The sequence below is a fragment of the Seriola dumerili genome, unplaced genomic scaffold (genome assembly GCF_002260705.1).
Source record: "Seriola dumerili isolate Sdu_G_001 unplaced genomic scaffold, Sdu_1.0 BDQW01000367.1, whole genome shotgun sequence".
NCBI lineage: Eukaryota > Metazoa > Chordata > Actinopteri > Carangiformes > Carangidae > Seriola > Seriola dumerili.
This window is the reverse complement of record NW_019174622.1, coordinates 211,087-230,630: the sequence shown is the minus strand read 5'-3', so window position 1 is coordinate 230,630 and position 19,544 is coordinate 211,087. Positions and strand designations below refer to the sequence as shown.

Sequence of the window (19,544 nt, the reverse complement as noted above, 5' to 3'; positions counted from 1 at the left end):
TACTATACTGTGACTTTTTATGCCTTACTATACTATTACATTTTTATGACTTTTTATGCCTTACTAAAATGTGACTTTTTACGACTTTTTATGCCATACTATACTATGACCTTTTTATGACTTTTTATGCCATACTATATTATGACTTTTTATTCCTTACTATACTATGACATTTTTATGACTTTTTATGCCTTACTATACTATGTCGTTTTATGACTTTTTATGCCTTACTATACTATGTCGTTTTTATGACTTTTTATGCCTTACTATACTGTGACTTTTTATGCCTTTTTTATGCCTTACTATACTATGACTTTTTATGCCTTACTATACTATTACATTTTTATGACTTTTTATGCCTTTCTAAAATGTGACTTTTTACGACTTTTTATGCCATACTATACTATGACGTTTTTATGACTTTTTATGCCTAACTATAGTATGACGTTTTTATGACTTTTTATGACTTACTATACTATGACTTTTTATGCCTTACTATACTATGTCGTTTTTATGACTTTTTATGCCTTACTATACTGTGACTTTTTATGACTTTTTATGCCTCACTATACTATGTGGTTTTTATGACTTTTTATGCCTTAATATACTATGACTTTTTATACCTTACTATGCTATGACTTTTTATGCCTTACTATACTGTCGTTTTTATTACTTTTTATGCCTTACTATAGTATGACTTTTATGCCTTACTATACTATTACATTTTTATGACTTTTTATGCCTTACTGAAATGTGACTTTTTACAACTTTTTATCCCATACTATACTATGATGTTTTTATGACTTTTTATGCCTAACTATACTATGACGTTTTTATGACTTACTATACTATGACGTTTTTATGACTTACTATACTATGACGTTTTTATGACTTACTATACTATGACGTTTTTATGACTTACTATACTATGACGTTTTTATGACTTACTATACTATGACGTTTTTATGACTTACTATACTATGACGTTTTTATGACTTACTATACTATGACGTTTTTATGACTTACTATACTATGACGTTTTTATGACTTACTATACTATGACGTTTTTATGACTTACTATACTATGACGTTTTTATGACTTACTATACTATGACGTTTTTATGACTTACTATACTATGACGTTTTTATGACTTACTATACTATGACGTTTTTATGACTTACTATACTATGACGTTTTTATGACTTACTATACTATGACGTTTTTATGACTTACTATACTATGACGTTTTTATGACTTACTATACTATGACGTTTTTATGACTTACTATACTATGACGTTTTTATGACTTACTATACTATGACGTTTTTATGACTTACTATACTATGACGTTTTTATGACTTACTATACTATGACGTTTTTATGACTTACTATACTATGACGTTTTTATGACTTACTATACTATGACGTTTTTATGACTTACTATACTATGACGTTTTTATGACTTACTATACTATGACGTTTTTATGACTTACTATACTATGACGTTTTTATGACTTACTATACTATGACGTTTTTATGACTTACTATACTATGACGTTTTTATGACTTACTATACTATGACGTTTTTATGACTTACTATACTATGACGTTTTTATGACTTACTATACTATGACGTTTTTATGACTTACTATACTATGACGTTTTTATGACTTACTATACTATGACGTTTTTATGACTTACTATACTATGACGTTTTTATGACTTACTATACTATGACGTTTTTATGACTTACTATACTATGACGTTTTTATGACTTACTATACTATGACGTTTTTATGACTTACTATACTATGACGTTTTTATGACTTACTATACTATGACGTTTTTATGACTTACTATACTATGACGTTTTTATGACTTACTATACTATGACGTTTTTATGACTTACTATACTATGACGTTTTTATGACTTACTATACTATGACGTTTTTATGACTTACTATACTATGACGTTTTTATGACTTACTATACTATGACGTTTTTATGACTTACTATACTATGACGTTTTTATGACTTACTATACTATGACGTTTTTATGACTTACTATACTATGACGTTTTTATGACTTACTATACTATGACGTTTTTATGACTTACTATACTATGACGTTTTTATGACTTACTATACTATGACGTTTTTATGACTTACTATACTATGACGTTTTTATGACTTACTATACTATGACGTTTTTATGACTTACTATACTATGACGTTTTTATGACTTACTATACTATGACGTTTTTATGACTTACTATACTATGACGTTTTTATGACTTACTATACTATGACGTTTTTATGACTTACTATACTATGACGTTTTTATGACTTACTATACTATGACGTTTTTATGACTTACTATACTATGACGTTTTTATGACTTACTATACTATGACGTTTTTATGACTTACTATACTATGACGTTTTTATGACTTACTATACTATGACGTTTTTATGACTTACTATACTATGACGTTTTTATGACTTACTATACTATGACGTTTTTATGACTTACTATACTATGACGTTTTTATGACTTACTATACTATGACGTTTTTATGACTTACTATACTATGACGTTTTTATGACTTACTATACTATGACGTTTTTATGACTTACTATACTATGACGTTTTTATGACTTACTATACTATGACGTTTTTATGACTTACTATACTATGACGTTTTTATGACTTACTATACTATGACGTTTTTATGACTTACTATACTATGACGTTTTTATGACTTACTATACTATGACGTTTTTATGACTTACTATACTATGACGTTTTTATGACTTTTTATGCCTTACTATACTATTATATTTTTATGACTTTTTATGCCTTACTAAAATTTGACCTTTTACGACTTTTTATGCCTTACTATACTATGTCGTTTTTATGACTTTTTATGACTTACTTAAGTATGACTTTTTATGCCTTACTATACTATGTCGTTTTCATGACTTTTTATACCATACTATAACTTTTTATTACTTTTTACGACTTTTTATGTCATACTATGACGTATTTATGACTTTTAATGCCATACTATACTATGATATTTTTTTGACTTTTTACGCCCAACTATACTATGACATTTTATGCCATACTATACTATGACTTTTTATGACTTTTTATGCTTTACTATCACTTTTTATGCCTTACTATACTGTGACCTTTTATGCCTTACTATACTATGACGTTTATATCACTTTTTATGCCTTACTATACTATGACTTTTTATGCCTTACTATACTATGACTTTTTATGCCTTACTATACTATTACATTTTTATGACTTTTTATGCCTTTCTAAAATGTGACTTTTTACGACTTTTTATGCCATACTATACTATGACGTTTTTATGACTTTTTATGCCTAACTATAGTATGACGTTTTTATGACTTTTTATGACTTACTATACTATGACTTTTTACGCCCAACTATACTATGACATTTTATGCCATACTATACTATGACTTTTTATGACTTTTTATGCTTTACTATCACTTTTTATGCCTTACTATACTGTGACCTTTTATGCCTTACTATACTATGACGTTTATATCACTTTTTATGCCTTACTATACTATGACTTTTTATGCCTTACTATACTATGACATTTTTGTGACTTTTTATGCCTTACTATACTATGTCATTTTTATGACTTTTTATACCTTCCTATACTATGACTTTTTATGCCTTACTATACTATGACGTTTTTATGACTTTTTATGACTTACTTAAGTTAGACTTTTTATGCCATACTATACTATATCGTTTTTATGACTTTTTACGCCCAACTATACTATGACATTTTCATGACTTTTTATACCTTCCTAAACTATGACTTTTTATGCTTTACTATACTATGACGATTTTATGACTTTTTACGCCCAACTATACTATGACATTTTCATGACTTTTTATACCATACTATAACTTTTTATGACTTTTTACAACTTTTTCTTTCATACTATGACGTATTTATGACTTTTAATGCCATACTATACAATGACTTTTTATGCCTTACTATACTATGACATTTTTATGACTTTTTACGCCCAACTATACTATGACATTTTTTGCCTCACTATACTATGACTTTTTACGACTTTTTATGCCTTACTATACTATCACTTTTTATGCCTTACTATACTATGACTTTTTACGACTTTTTATGCCATACTATAGTATGACGTCTTTATGCCTCACTATACTCTTACGTTTTTTATGAGTTCTTATGCCTTACTATAGTTTGACTTTTTACAACTTTTTATGGTATAGTTAACTATGACACTTTTTATGCCTCACTATACTATTACGTTTTTATGCCATGCTATAGTATGACTTTTTAAGCCATACTATAGTATGAGCTTTTTATGCTATACTATACCATGACTTTTTATGACTTTTTATGCCAGACTATAGTATGACGTTTTTTATTACTTATGCTGTTTATGCCTCACTATTGTGTGACTTTTTATGCCATGCTATAGTATTACTTTTTTATGCCTTACTATACTGTGACGTTTTTGTGACTTTTGATGCCTAACTATACAATGATGTTTTTAGGCTTTAACATACTCTGACGTTTTCATGAATTTGTGTACCTTATGATAGTATCACATTTTTATGACTCTTTATGCCATACCATATTGTGACGTTTTTCTGCCTTATTACACTCTGACGTTTTTTAAGACTTTTCATGACTTACTATAGTATGACAGAATCTGGTTTTCCAGGGATTTGATTTGATCTGATCCGCTGAAATTAACCTGCAACAGAGTAGGTTACAAGTCCAGTGTAAATTACCATGGTGATTTACCCTGGTAACAAGTGAACCACCGTCGTAAGACTGAAAACCCAGAGGTAAACCTGAAGTTACCTCGATAATCTCAAATCCTGATTTGTAGTACTGGCCTCTCATCACCTGCTGATGATGTCTTTAATGCAACTGATTCAAGGAAAATAAAGACCAGAAACTGTGAAACAGCTAGCATGGCCCCATCCAACGGTAAAAACAGAAACTCTTCCTACCAGCACCTCTAAAGCACACTATTTAACGTGATATCTTTTTTGTTTAGTCTGTGCAAAAAATAAAACTGTTAAAACAATGATTTATAGTTTTACATGAGGTTTTGTGCCGGACAACTTCCTGGCCATTAATCACTTCCTGTAGGAGAGAAGGCAAATAAGCATATTTATCAAAAATGTTGAGCTATTCCTTGAAGGTCAGATGATATTGTGTGCATATTCCCATATTGCCAAAGAAAGTTACACTTGATTAACTTGCTACAAACTAATGGTAACACAGAAATTCTGAGGCTTTTGGTTGCTCTTGGAAGTCTTGGACCCTGGAGACGTTACCTGCTAATTCAAGTCTCAGTCAAGGGTCACCAAAATCTAAAATCATCCTCACAAAGTCAAACATCAAACATATGTCTCTGTATGTCAAATAATGACACTGCACAATGCAATTTGAAATTTCTTTTTACTTAAAAAAGATCAAAATAAAGTTGTACAATTGAACCAAAATAAGACGCCATATTACACTTCAGCTCTAAAGACGGATGGCAGGACGAAAAAGCATGACCTGAAATATATCAGCTGGTTTTTCTCTGCTGCAGACTTCCCTGACCAGCCGCTACATGTGTGAGGGAACGAACTGGATGAGAACTGGGAATAAACGATACATTTGAACCAGCACCATCGTCGGCTGGTGTTGCTGAAGATGCGGCGTCTTGTGTCCTATTGCAGATTGTCCGTCTGTTTCCCAAAAGAGACGAGGACACTTCAGTCAGTGAGACTGGAGCAAATACATTTCTGCTACAGTGTGTCCAGCCTCCCCGGAGGATCCACAGTGTTTTCAATAAGGAAGGGCTCTAACTCATTGTTCAACATACAAACAGTGGCTTCATCAGCTCAGGTTTGACGTCTTACTGGAAATATTATAGACACTTCAAATAAACATATAGTGAGAAATGAGAAATAACATTTTTCAACCCCCCCAATCATCATCATCGTCGTCTCTCGACTCATGTCTCCACACATGTAATGGTCTAAAAGATCTACCCAGATAGTACTTGACTGTCGACATTTAAAACCAGGAGACAGACAGTTTCTTTTTAATTTCTCAGTACAAAAAATAGATCAAAGAATGAAAAAAATAGTTATATTCTGACTGCAGAAACTTGATTTATAAAGCTCTACTCGTGAGCAACTCTCTGGGTGTAGGTCTGCACAGTGAGGGTTGTGGTTTAAGGATTGGGGGTGGAGCTAGTTAACATTCATTGTTGAATATATTTATTAATTTGTTATGCAACAGGTATCAGAATATTTGGGCAGTCGATACCTCTTCACATTTAAGAGTTTGAATGTTCCTATATAATACAGTTATGTATTCAACATGATTACGTAACAAATTTTAACACTGCCTTCCACATGTCTCCTCCTTCAAGTGGCATCAGCATCATCTTTTTCATTATTGCGATGAATAAAATCTTTAAAGATGATTTACAAAAAACAACTGTCTGTCTGTCCACTACAGTATCTGCTATGTACATCTGTTTAAAAAGCAAGCATGTTACACAGTCGTCCCTATGTACAGCTAGATTTTTCATCTTGTTTTTCATGGAATATACATATTTACTTATTTTCACAGCTTTCTATGTTTGCTCATATATTCAATATCAATAGATTTCATTTTTGTTATTATGAATACAAATATTTTTTTTGTCACATCTTCACGGCACCGGGCTACAATTCTTCCAGTGTCACTTGTTGATATCTAGTGAGATTGTTGTCTCTTGAATGCTGTTTCATGTCTGTGTAGCAAATACTGTTCAGTTTGAAAACAATCTTGATTGTGGTTCAGTTTTTGCCAATTCACAGCAATCCAAAAAAAAAAAAAAAAAAGCACAGTTTTGAGTTTCAAGTTTACAGTTTTCTGGTCTTCATCTTTATCATATATCATGATATTTTTCATTTTCTACCCCGCTGTTCCTCTTCCGTCACTGGAGTTGTAAAGGGTGAGCGGCTCCAGTGGATTCCCATGACCCGTTGACTCAAAAAGAAAAGCTTCCATGTGGACACACTGTAAAAAAAAAAAACAAACTTCAGAGTGAAATCATCGAGCCCACAACAAGTCTGAACCTCCAACGGTGGGATTTGTTGTTTGCTCCTCTGGCGGTCCCGTCTCGCCCACTGGAGGTGACCCGTTGTGTGTGAATCCTGTTTCTTTGTGGTGAGTTTCTGGTTGTTGCGTGGGCGGTGCGATTAATGTTTGTTTCTGTTGTTATTGGAATAAGGCACTTGAGAGGTTTTTGGTTTTCACGGGAGCTCAGAGGAGACCAGGGCGAGGCCGGAGCTCTGGCGGAGGGGAGGCCCGGTGTGAACGGCCTTGGGACAGTCGGGCGTCAGCACCCGTCCGTTCTCCCCAACGCTGCCCGTGATGGACAGACGGGCCTTGTTCCTCATGGCTTCAGTAAATGTTAGCTGAGGAGAAAAATGAAAAGACAGGTTTGTGTTTGGAGCAGGTGAAAGTGAAAAAAAAGAAAAATGTACATTTGCAGATTGGAGTTTTAGGATGCGTTCATGCTAAATGTGTTTCGACATTATCCTTAATCAAGATACATTACAAAGTTTCCTATATAGGAAGTAATTAGGCAGAACCTGTTTCTGAAAGAGACAGAGCAATCATCCAGAATCATCATCACCAACATCCTAGAACAACTACTTTTTTGGGATCCTAACACCTAAACACTGGCCAACGGACAATTTAGTACTTTCCTTTAAATGTTACCATTGCTGCATATATATAAAGCTCTGACCATAATTTCTGTCACTTATGATAACACAGAACTCATAAAATTGCTGAGTGAGGGAACCTGGAGACATTGCTAAAAAAAGATGTCAGGGTCAGACCACTTTTCAAACAAACCTGAGGTTCTACAAAAATAAAGTTGTAGTAAAACATAGTTTTGTTAAATCAAAAATAAATATAATGTGCGGACTTCACACTAATTTGGTTGTTTGGGGGCTAATGCTAGCTGCAGGGTAGCTGTGTTTGCTAATGGCTGCAGCCCAGTAAAAAAGACAAAAAAAATGGAAGCCCAGCACTTTAACCAAAAAACGAAAAAATGTAATCTGGCTGTATTATGTAGTTATATTAGTTAGACTAACTAAACTTAGAAATATAAGTATAATATATTTCTGTTTTGACCAGCATTTTGTCATTACTAGCTTGTTTGAACACATTAATTATGTCTCCAAGAAACTTAAGTGGAACTAAAACTCCAATCTGCTTCATATAAAAACAAGTAGAAAAGTCTCACAATAAAATACAATTGTACATTTAAATATATAGATATATATATATAGATATATATGTATACAGCAGTGTAGCAACCGCAGAGTCAGAAAACACCTTTCATAGCCATTCACTACAGTATCAAGCCAGCCCCATACTACATGTAAATCCATTAGCGACAGAATTACTACACAGTGAGTGATAGTTGCAGGCAGTGGGACAGGGAAGCTGACTAAGCAACAGTCAAGCTAATGAAGAGTTCGTGCTGAAGTGCTGATGGGGGACACATAACCACGCTGGACAGATATACACCGAGTGAGAAAAGATATCTGAAAGTCTAGTGGTCAAGGACCTGGGGGAAATATCCGCAGAGAACAGCTCGCATCAATAATATCAGTTCAGCTCGAGGGATACATCAGTTACATTTACTCTGGCCTTACAACAATGTATAGTGTTTAAATATGGCTTTGTGATACAGGGGCTTCCTGTGTGCTCGGGGCTGCTTTCGCATTAAATTTGTTCTGTGGTTGTACATTAGTGGTCTGCTGTAACTGACAGACATGAGACAATAATGCCCCTGAGCTACAGCATGTACTATTCAGGTCTACGTGTGTGTGTGTGTGTGCATGTGTGTGTGTGTGTGTGTGTGTTCAGGCCCTCACAAGGTTACACAGAACTTTTGATGAGAAAACAAGATTCGAGAGGGTAAGACTAGACACTGGATGGACGAATGTTCTGCAGTTTGATGAAATGTCCTCACAAGGGTAGACGTGTGTGTACAAGTAAGACATTGGTCCTCATTTAACATGTCTTTCCTACCTGTTAATACAGTTATGAGTCCAGTGGAAAAGCACCACAGCTTTTGTCAAATACAGAGTAGCATCTGGATTTAATAAATAAATTCCACTTGGCCAAATGTGCTTTTAAGATGAGAAATGTATGATTTCTATGCCAATTGAACTACCACAGCTGTCTTAATCTGCGTAAAACCTGCTTTTGCATTCGCACATTTTACACTCACTGACTCAAAAACATTACAATTTATAATCAAATTGCAAATTTTGATATGGGTGATCAATCATGGCATTTATTATTCATTTCCAACATTATTTAATTTATGTGAACGTCAGACATGAATATTATCTCACCACTGAGTTCAGAGTGAGTAATACATTTTTGATTTTGGCAGGAAAGCGGGTCACACAGTATGCCCGCTTGATAAATGAGGGCCAACGTCTGCAGCCACACAAGCTGCGAAGCAGTAGAGGCGACGTCTTGTCTGAGGATGACTCATTGCTTCCTGTCACATTGAGGAAAAAAAGCTCGAAACGAAGACCAGGACGTCACATGACCACAGAGTGAGCAGATAAGACAGAGAAGTGGGAAGCATTTTGCCACTGGTCACGACAGTCACTCAGCATGGCAAAGCTAGCACAGGGATATGATAGGTTTCACTTACAGTCTCTGTGCAGGGAGCTAGTGAGGGAGGGGGGGGGGGGCAAAGGCTTGGGCGGACCTTCTACGAAAACCCCAACTACATGTTATCAGCTTCCCCATCGCTGCCATACCCATTGAAAACCTCGCTAAACTCGGCTAAGTTGTGGATGCTGGGGCTGGGCCTCGGACTCTGGCTTTGGCTCTGGCTAGGCTCGGGGCTGTGGCGGGGACTGTCTGTCTGGCAGGGGTAGCAGTGGTGGGGGAGGTGGTGGTATTGAGGGTTTTGGGACTGTGACTGGGACTGGGTCTCCACCTTCATTCTCTTGGCCTCGTTGCGTGACTTGTAGCAGAATTCGATGAGGGCCACCAGCATGGCCAGGCCCAGGCCCCCGACGAGGATGTAGAAGACCCCCGCCACGTTGCTCAGGCTGAGGGCCTGGGACGACTTGTCCTGTAGCCGACGTGGAGAGGAACAAACACAATAAGTCAACGCTAGTTTTAGCAGAGGCAGCAGTAAAGTGCAGACAATCACTAAACATTTACACACAAATAACACAGGTCAATATGGAAAAAGTTCACATCAACTTCACATCATGCATGCACACGCACACACACACAAACACACACACACACACACAACTGATCACAGTCACAATGCACTTCACTTTTCACTACTCTGACTGTAACCTCTCTACTGGTGCACAGCTGTATGTAGCCATGCTAATAAAAAACAATCTCCTGCTATCTTCTTATCCTGCATAGAGTTTTACAGAAAGAAATCAGTTACCGCTCCGTATTAAAGGGTCAGTTCAAATAAACTACAAAAAAAAGCAAAGTTTCCCACTTCACCCCAGTGCAGCTAGACATGCAGACAGTTTTGGTTTTATTTACCCAGGTTTTGCAATATGCACCAGTAATGGAGGTAATTACATCTGTGGTCCAGAAACAATGTCCCACTTACTGTGAATAATCCACTAAGCAGACTGTGTTTCCTTCTAATGACACTACAGCTATACAAGCTGATTCAGTGTCAGACGGTGAGAGACAGGTCTAAAAAAAAAAATACTGTACAATATCATTTTGAGACACGTCACACTGTGAAATTAATACGTGGTGAATCGTTGTGCTACAGTGGACGTAGAAAAAAGTATGAAAATGCAGCAAAAATAATAAACAAGCTTCGGCCTCGTTTTGCTTCCTTCATTTTTGTGTGTGTGTGTGTTTTTTTTTTTCTCCTAAACTTTTTTCAAAAATGGTGCTAATGAAACGATGTGCCGTACAGCGTATTCTGTGTTATTTCATCGCCCAAAGCCGCACTGACACTGTTCCTTAAAGAAGAGACGCAGCGGCTGACGTTTAAAGAAGGTAATTAAAACTGTCTGCACGGGTAGTTACAACCAAAGGGAAATGAAGAAACGTGGGTTTTTTTTATTTATTTTGGAGGAACTGGCCCTTTAATTCTCCTCCATATTTCGACAGGCTGCTCTGCCTCTCAGTTCTGACATTCACCTTTTAACCTCCTTTTATTTAAATGTATGCGGATGATCTCTCTGAGCTCTGACTCTTGCTCCTCCCCGCCATTTATCTCCCTCCGATAAATCACCTACATCCTCGAGGGGCATTCAACTTATTACCTCGACACAAACGACTGTCTGTCATGCTTAGTCTCATTTGCAGGTGATAGCGTGTGTGTCCTGTGCTTAAGGATCTGATTAAGAGGACATGACTGATGTGGACGGTACATGCTGCTGTGTTTAAAAAAATGTGGCAGCTCTCTCTCCATGCTCCAGTGCATCGACAGTGTATCAGTCGTCAGTCAGTGCGCTGCTACAGCTCGAGGCATACAGTAGAAACTGACATCTAGTGTGACATACAGTAACGTATGAACATGCCCTGGGACCATCTGAGGTGACAACCAGTGTGAGTGTGAGCCTTCATCTGCAGTTGCAACACATAGCTTAGCTGCTGTAAAACTGTTAGCGCTGCGCCATGCCTTGTTTCTGTCATGCTGTATCCCTCAGGCTACGCCTTAAGTCTCTACCTGCATGTCTCTCACTCGCTCTTTCTCAGAGTATTATGTGTGTGCGTCATATCAGCCAGCCTGCTGTAATAACAGAACAGTACTGCCAGCGTTATAGAAGTGTGCATAGAGACAAAGAGAGGAGGGGAGGCTCCCGGGCTGGTGGAGACTGACCTTACTTCCCGAGTCCTTGGGTCCACACTCCCCTTTATCGTACCACCATTTGTTTTTCAGTTTGTCTAAGACTCCTGCTTCACTCAGTTTCAATACGGCAAGGTTTACAGGCGTTCTTCAAATCACGGGGGACGGGGAAGGGTGGGGTGGGGAAAATAACATAAATAACATCATAGGACATGTTATTTTATGTTATTCAATCAGAAGAAGCCCAACAAGAGCAACTCAGTACTCTTCACAAAGTGACGAAGCCGGGAAGGGGCCCCACTTATGCTACATGTCTCTTTGCTCATTGGTCAAGATAGTTGTTTTCCGGGGGTGGGGTGGGGGGGTTTGGGTTTATTGGGAGATGTTAAGGGGAAAGGGCAGAGCTAACAGACATATATGCCTGGGGCCCCCGACTGCATCGCTTTTCTGGAACAGGCACATACTGCCGGGACCTTTATTTCAACAAGAACGAAGGCTAGTACTGTCGACCCAGAACTATTGGCTCAGAGGATGCACTTCATGCTCAGCAGTAGACCTAAGCACCCGAGATGGCACTGCTATCATGTTTATTTCAAATAGGCACTTATGACGCTGAAGGCCAAACTTTCAGATCATCTTTCAGTCACTACCATCGCTACATGAGCAGCACAGCAAATATTTTTGCTTCGACAGTACTCGCTCTCCTCTCAGGATTTAAAAAAAAAAACAAAAAACGCCATTTTTCTATCCAGCTGCGTCCAGTCACGAGCATCGTCCCGGCAGATGCCCCTGTTACCAGCAAAACACATTTCTCTGTTACCCGCATTAAGGTCACATGGGCATAGCGACATAGTGGCTAACCTTCTCGCCACCGCCTCCGCTGCCACACTCTCCTTTGTCGTACCACCACTTGTTTTTCAATTTGTCCAACAGGCCTTGCTCATTGAGTTTTAACACTGCCAGGTTAACTGCACTTCTTGAAAACGATAAAACATATTTGGTGAGAGGGGTGAGTATGCTGTCCAATTTGGGAGGGAAAGGAAGAGAAGGGGGGGAGGGGGGAGGGAGGAGTAGCAGTAAGAGAGGGACAAGGGTGGAAAAGTGCATTAATGCTCTAAACTGTTACATCCCATCCCAGGACCCAAATACACACTGAACACAAACCTCTCTCCTTTCATGTGCGGTCCTGAGTACAAGTCATCTCATATAACATTAGTGTTATATATGTTAATAAGTTTACACTAGTGTTTGCCTGTTGTTAAGGGCCAATACTTAATGTCAGTTAGTGTTGTCTACAGTGTTAAAACATCTCATCTCGCATGGTTTTAGTGTTAGCATTAGCTTATACTAGATAGCTAGCTGGAGCTGATAAATTCTGCAAGCGACATTTGTTACTTTAACCGAGAAAATACACAGTTATGGATCCACTACTGCAAATATTGTGCAGATTTTGATTTAAATAAGTGCCGTTCCTTTAAAACAGTGCTTCCCAACTTGGAAGATCCAAGCTGGTTGCAAGATAGGAAAGAAGAAGAAGAAAAACGTATTTCTGCTTCACAGATTATGTTTATTTTTCAGATTTATTTAGCACTAGCGGCGTGGCTCTTTAAAAAAAAAAAAAGGCAATGTCAGCAAATATTAAGTGAATTTCCTCGCCACTCATAGTCCCCAGAGGAGGATTCCTAAAGGCTTCGCTGACGCTCTGATGACCTGATGGATCAGCTAAATGTACAACAAATGGTTTCCAGACAATGAATCCTACTGACTTTGGTGAACGTAGGTACATTTACCTCTAGCGCCACCAGCTGGTCAAATTACTACACGTTTTTATAAGAAGACAATACACTGAATTTATTTTATTAAATCATTTCATTTATTAAATTATAACTGAATATTTTTCTATCCTAAAAGGGATTTAAAAAATGGGCTGAATACTTAATTAATTAAATAAACGTGTTTTGGCATAAAAAGTGACCAATTTAAATATTAAATGTTGGCAATCAGCACCGTCAGTCCCAAAATACCGACCTCAGCCAGCGCTTTTAAAAACAGACACCTCCAAATAATTTGGACCTGGTTTACACATGTATATAGTGTATGTATGTCAGCCAATTCAAAGCTCACAGGATTTCTGAGCGTTAAGCTGTTCTGGAAAATCATGATTGACTTGCATAAAATGTCTATGAAAAGCTGTTTAAAATACGTGTGCATCATAATTTCATGGGTTCTTTTGAAGGCTGCTGTAGTGATGTCTGACGATAGTGGAGAGAGAGAGATTTGCCTCAGCGTGCATTTTGATCCTTTTAATTTATTTGTATCATTATGAAAAATAATAATAATAATAATAATAAAAAAAAGAACAGTCAGTAATGGAGATGGATCAGAGACACAAAGCAACACAGCTGATATTTCAGTTTAAGCTGATGATGTTGTTTTGCGGAGCCATGTGAAAAACAACAGCCTTGACCAACCGCGCTGCCTTCTCGTGGTGTTGCTGGTGTGTTTCCTCGCTGATATCTGGACAAGTGACTGACAGAAGATGATAATCCCCAAAAAACAACAAGATGGAGGCCCGGAGGAAGGGACTACCGTGATCTGTCAGGGACTCTTCCTGGTCAAAGCAGTGGCTGAAAACTGGCACCAGCTTGGCTGCAAAACAAACCAGTAGCTGCTCTGCTCGACTTCAGGCTCGGCATGTGCAGAGGAATTTACAGAAAACAACTAACAGGGTTTGATTAAGTAGCTGTGAGGAGTTGGCTGCTTTTGGAACAAATTACTTTCCTGGTACCTATTTACAAAGGGAAAAAAAAAGCATTAATGTTTGTCTATTGCTTCCAATGCATTCTCTAATCACAAATAATCAATGCTACAGCACAGTTGCTATGTGATGTGCAACAGTGTTGTGCAGGAAGAAAAGAAAGTTCAAGCGATCATGGAGCTGTTATCTACCGGACTGCACATACATACGCACATCTGTGCAGTTTTGGCCTTTGGTATATTTATCCATTCCCTTCAGTGAGACCTTGCCGGCAGGCTTTGATCGATGAGTGCGCGGACTGAAAGTGCAACTCCCCACAGTAATGACACTGTATTCTCTGGCAGGTCTGTAAATTCCACTATGTGCGGGAGGCAGTGACAGAGTCTGGCAGAGTTACCCAGGGCTGAGCGTTCAGATGGCTCCCAAAACACTACTTCAGTCACTTGGTTGAAAAGAAAGAACCAGTCAACTGTGAAGGAAAGCTGGAGTAGCATTAGGTAAATATCACAAACTAATTACATTTGTATATAAAAATGCAGATGATCTCAAACTGCGTTTTTTTTTTTTTTTTTTTTTTCTAAATAAAAAATTTTTAGGGNGCTGGAGTAGCATTAGGTAAATATCACAAACTAATTACATTTTTATATAAAAATGCAGATGTTCTCAAACTGCGTTTTTTTTTTTTTTTTTTTTTTTTCCTAAATAAGACATTTTCAGAGGAGTTAAGTTTACCAGCGCCTCGAGCATGCCATTCCAACATCTTTGCTCAAACAGCAAGCACAAGCACAAAGATTTACCTGGTGTGGAGAGCTGTAAAGAAACAACAAATGAAATAAAAACCACCCCTGCGTCAACACAGTGACCCCCACATGCATGCAACAAACACGGATGTCAAAAAAAAAAAAAAAAAAAAAAGCCACTACTTCTGCCTTACAACAAAACAAGTAAAATGCCCCCCCCCGCCCACACCAAGCAGTAAGTGGAGACAGATAGAGATAGAAAAGGCGGCACACCAGGGAAGGTGGAATACCATAACAACACGTAGAACATATTGTTACACTATTCCACCCACCTTAACTGTGAACCCTTGGGTGTGGCTACTCCGTAGCCTTTGGAGTCCAAGTTGCCTCCCACTTTCATTGTGTCGCACGGCTTGCGCTGCTCTGTGTACTCATTCATAGTGGACTCCAAGAGGAAGGCGTATTTCCCTTTGGACTTGCGGACCCGAGCCACGCCCTCGGCCGTGGTCTTGGTGAAGACTGTGGGCTCGGCCGACTTCATGTATCCCCACATCTTCTCGTAGACGGCGATCTTTGACCGCTGTGGGGTTTTGAAGGGGGTTGGAGGTTCAAAAGTAGATGTGGTGTGAGAGATGAGGGGGAAAAAGCATATCCGCATACAACACCAGGTACAGACAACATGGAGCATCAGTTCATTTTACCATAGTCTTACCAAAGCCAAGGAACAATATGAGCAATTATATGTATATTAACTGTCTCTATAACTTACCTTGTCTGCTGGGGTAGCTGAACTTCTACATGTTGGGTATTCTAGACCTTAAAGGGTAAAGTTCACCCAAATTACATAAACAAATTTTCTCACATACCCCTTAGGGTATCTAGCCATGAAGGTTTTGCCATATCAGTATCTGAGATGTCTCCACCCTTATAAAACAGAAACCTGGGCAATGTAAATGCAATTTGGGTGAATGGACCCAAATACTCCACCCAAAACCTTTTGAGTAAGAAACACTTGCGCCCTATAGGCTTGAAAGGTGGCCGCTAAAAGTTTGTATCTTGCTCCTTCGCAAAGAAGAAGAGGAAATGGTCAGTTTGAATTCATCTCGGTTACATTGGATTCAAATGGTGGGAAGAAATATTCACAGAAACTTATCAAACCACTCCTGCAGCTGGATCCACTCCCCCATGTTCTACTGTCTTCTAGAGAACCTAATGTACGAGTGTATATATATATATATATATATATGTGTGTGTGTGTGTGTATACAGGTGGAGGGTGGTGATGTGATGTGAAACTAACTGACATGAATTCAAGCTGCCCACAGAATTTCAAAGAACTTACCACCTTTCAAGTCTGCAGGGGGTAGAGTTCTGCACAGACCTAAAACTGAGACCTGAACCCAGGTCATACCTGTGTCTTCCCCCTACCTGTTCTGAGAGTAGACCATTAACCCCAGCAACACCCACTCACCCTGAAGAACTCTTTGGTCGAGCCAGAGTCCAAAGTGCCGTAGGCGATGTCGGTCTGCTTGGCCAGGTCCTCCGCGCTCTCGATGGGGGAGACCATCCTCTCCACAGTGAGGAAGGCAGCCAGGTTAGCCGTGTAGGACGAGATGATGATGAGAGTAAAGAACCACCACACTCCTCCCACGATTCGTCCCGATAACGATCTTGGAGAGGGGGAGGAGGGAGGTGGAAGGGAGAGGAGAATGTAGAGGACGGACGAGTAAAGGAAAGGGAAGGAACCAAAAGGAAGGAAGTGCCAGAAAGTAGAGGAAAATGGTCATTGGGGTTGTGTACAAGGTCAAATTAGGAAAAAGAGGAGAGGAGAGCGGGGTAAAGACAAAAACAGAGAAAACAGTCAGTGTTGGAAAAAGTAGACAGAATGGAAAGTGACTGAGTAAAGCATGGAGAGGCTGTCCACCGCTGTGGACACACACAAGAAAAATGCTGATCTGCCACCACAAGGTGGAGCTCTGACAACACTCAACCCCACCAGAGCTTTATTTACCCTTCATTAGTGCAGATTGCCACATAAAAAAAAAATCCTACATGCTTGTGTTGACCAGCTAAGCTACAGGAAAAGGTACACCACTTCTGTCCCATTCTTCCCAACCCCCCTACCCCTTCTCTCTTTTTGTTTATTGGTTGGATGAAAAGAGCTGCAGGTCCCCGCGGCCGGCGTAGCGAGGGCACTGTTCTTTTCTTGTTTGTTCGCTCGGGGGAGACAGATAGCTCGCTGCTCAGGAGCAGCGGAAGGTCGTGAGGAGAATCTTAAACCATAAATGCTGCATTGAGGAGAACAAACAAGATCTCCCCTCGGTGCAAATCAAACAGCAGAGGATACAAAACCCTCAGGCCTCCTTGTCAGATGGAGAGAGAGAGAGAGAGAGAGGGAGAGAGAGAGAGAGAGAGAGAGATGGGGATGTGAGGAGGGGAGCAGAGAGGCATCTGCAACAGTCAGTGTTTTCCTGGCTGGTATTTCCAGCGTGTCATTGCAATCTGGCCGTACTCCATTGTTCCAAATACACACGGGGTACTCTGTTCTCAGTGTCCTGTAATGTGCAATGCATGTGCACGGTTTACGAAAAAGGGCAGTAGCATCCTTCCTCTCAATCGACTCCACATATGATGCAGCCCAGCGCTCAGACACCTGAAGGAGCCGTGATTACCTGCACTATCTGCAGAACATTTTTGAAGAAACATTTAGCGCACTTCTTCTGCATTTTAACAAATCACAGGGTTCTGCCAGCACAGTTCTTACGCAGAACCCGTCACCCTAACCAAAGAATCGCTGAGGAAACCTTTGTTTTCTCGGTCTGTGCTGATGAAAGTGCCTGTGGCGGCTGAGGCAACTTCCAATAGAGAGGAGCTGCAGTAGTGCATGTCTCCTCCACACACACAGCGAGCTTTGCCCATGAAATAGACTTACTTGACGTATTAGCTCTGGATTTGAATACAAATGACTTCCCTCTCTTTCTCTCCCTGCACTCCATTTTCCCTCTCCTTGAGACGATTGAGAGTATTTCTGTGGCTTTTGAGCACAGAGAATTTAACTGTAAAATAATGACTAAAGAGGTGGATGGGTGTGCACGATAAGATGCGAGGATGGGGCCCATCCCGTCTCTCCTCTTTGCCTGGCTTATTTCCTTTTCCTACCTGCTGAAATCCCTTCTGTCTCTCTATCAGACCGTCTGCATCTTTCCCTTTCAGTCTTTATTTTTATTTTTTTCTATGGGAGCAGCAGTGGATTGTGGGGAGTGTAATAATGGGACCAGAGGAGGAGTGTCTCTTTGCCATCCTTCCAACCCCTCTGAGCTGTGTGTTTCCTGGCTGATACCACTGACTCTGATCCACAGTGACACACTGCTGTGTCTTGATGAGCCTGCAGTAAACAGAGGGGATGGGGGGAGGGAGGGAGGGTGAGTGGGTGAGTGGGGGGTGAGATAGGCTTAGCAGTAGGAGTTTGTGTAATTTTCAGACCACATCAGTATCTCCAGTGTGTTTTTCTTTCTCTATTAACCTTGAATTGATGATGGCAACACGTAACGCTAATGGATTCCACATGGCATAATAACAATACAGGGGGGGAGACTCACTGAGGGTTAATCATTTGACTTCTAGGTAGTAAATATGGTTGAATTTCATCCGACGCTGATTCGATGTGTGATGTCATTTATTTGAGATTTATTTTAGATTATTAATTGAGATTATTTTACTAATTTCAGGGTGAAAATTGTGTCTGTTGACTCTTTGTTTGAAGGGAGGATTCAATAATCTGTGGCTTCAGCCGGCTCCTGTTGGTCGGGAGGAAATCTTTACAGCGTGTTGTATTGTTTTCTACTGTACTGTATTTTGTAGATTTATATAATACTTGAGTTAGTTTGCTTCCGTTAAAATTCATGGCAGCATCATAAAATAAAGTAAAATAAATAAATAAATAAATTTTCAATTGCCCCCCCATGTACAAATGAGCTGTGGGCACCTACTGACCTCCCAACTGTCTAGCCTTGTGTAGGTATTAGTTAGTGATTAGAAATACGTTTGCTGTAGCTTGATTAAGCACAGATTTATTGAGGAACATGCAGCACATAAGTCCAATATAAACTGAGATAATA

General features: G+C 38.9%; 1 protein-coding gene across 2 annotated transcripts in view; it reads right to left on the bottom strand.

Moving 5' to 3' along the window:
• Window positions 1–7,352: 7,352 nt before the first annotated feature.
• LOC111233094 (glutamate receptor 4) overlaps window positions 7,353–19,544 on the bottom strand; it is a 105,619-nt gene continuing 93,427 nt past the window's right edge. Inside the window, exons 12-16 of one of the 2 annotated variants that reach the window (XM_022760854.1) lie at window positions 16,898–17,096; window positions 15,760–16,007; window positions 12,791–12,905; window positions 10,082–10,219; window positions 7,353–7,517 (exon numbers count right to left, since the gene is read on the bottom strand). In XM_022760854.1, the coding sequence (XP_022616575.1) occupies window positions 7,353–7,517; window positions 10,082–10,219; window positions 12,791–12,905; window positions 15,760–16,007; window positions 16,898–17,096 (865 nt within the window). Of the gene's footprint in view, window positions 7,518–10,081; window positions 10,220–11,962; window positions 12,078–12,790; window positions 12,906–15,759; window positions 16,008–16,897; window positions 17,097–19,544 lie in introns of both variants that reach the window. The other variant, XM_022760855.1, reaches the window with a different exon arrangement.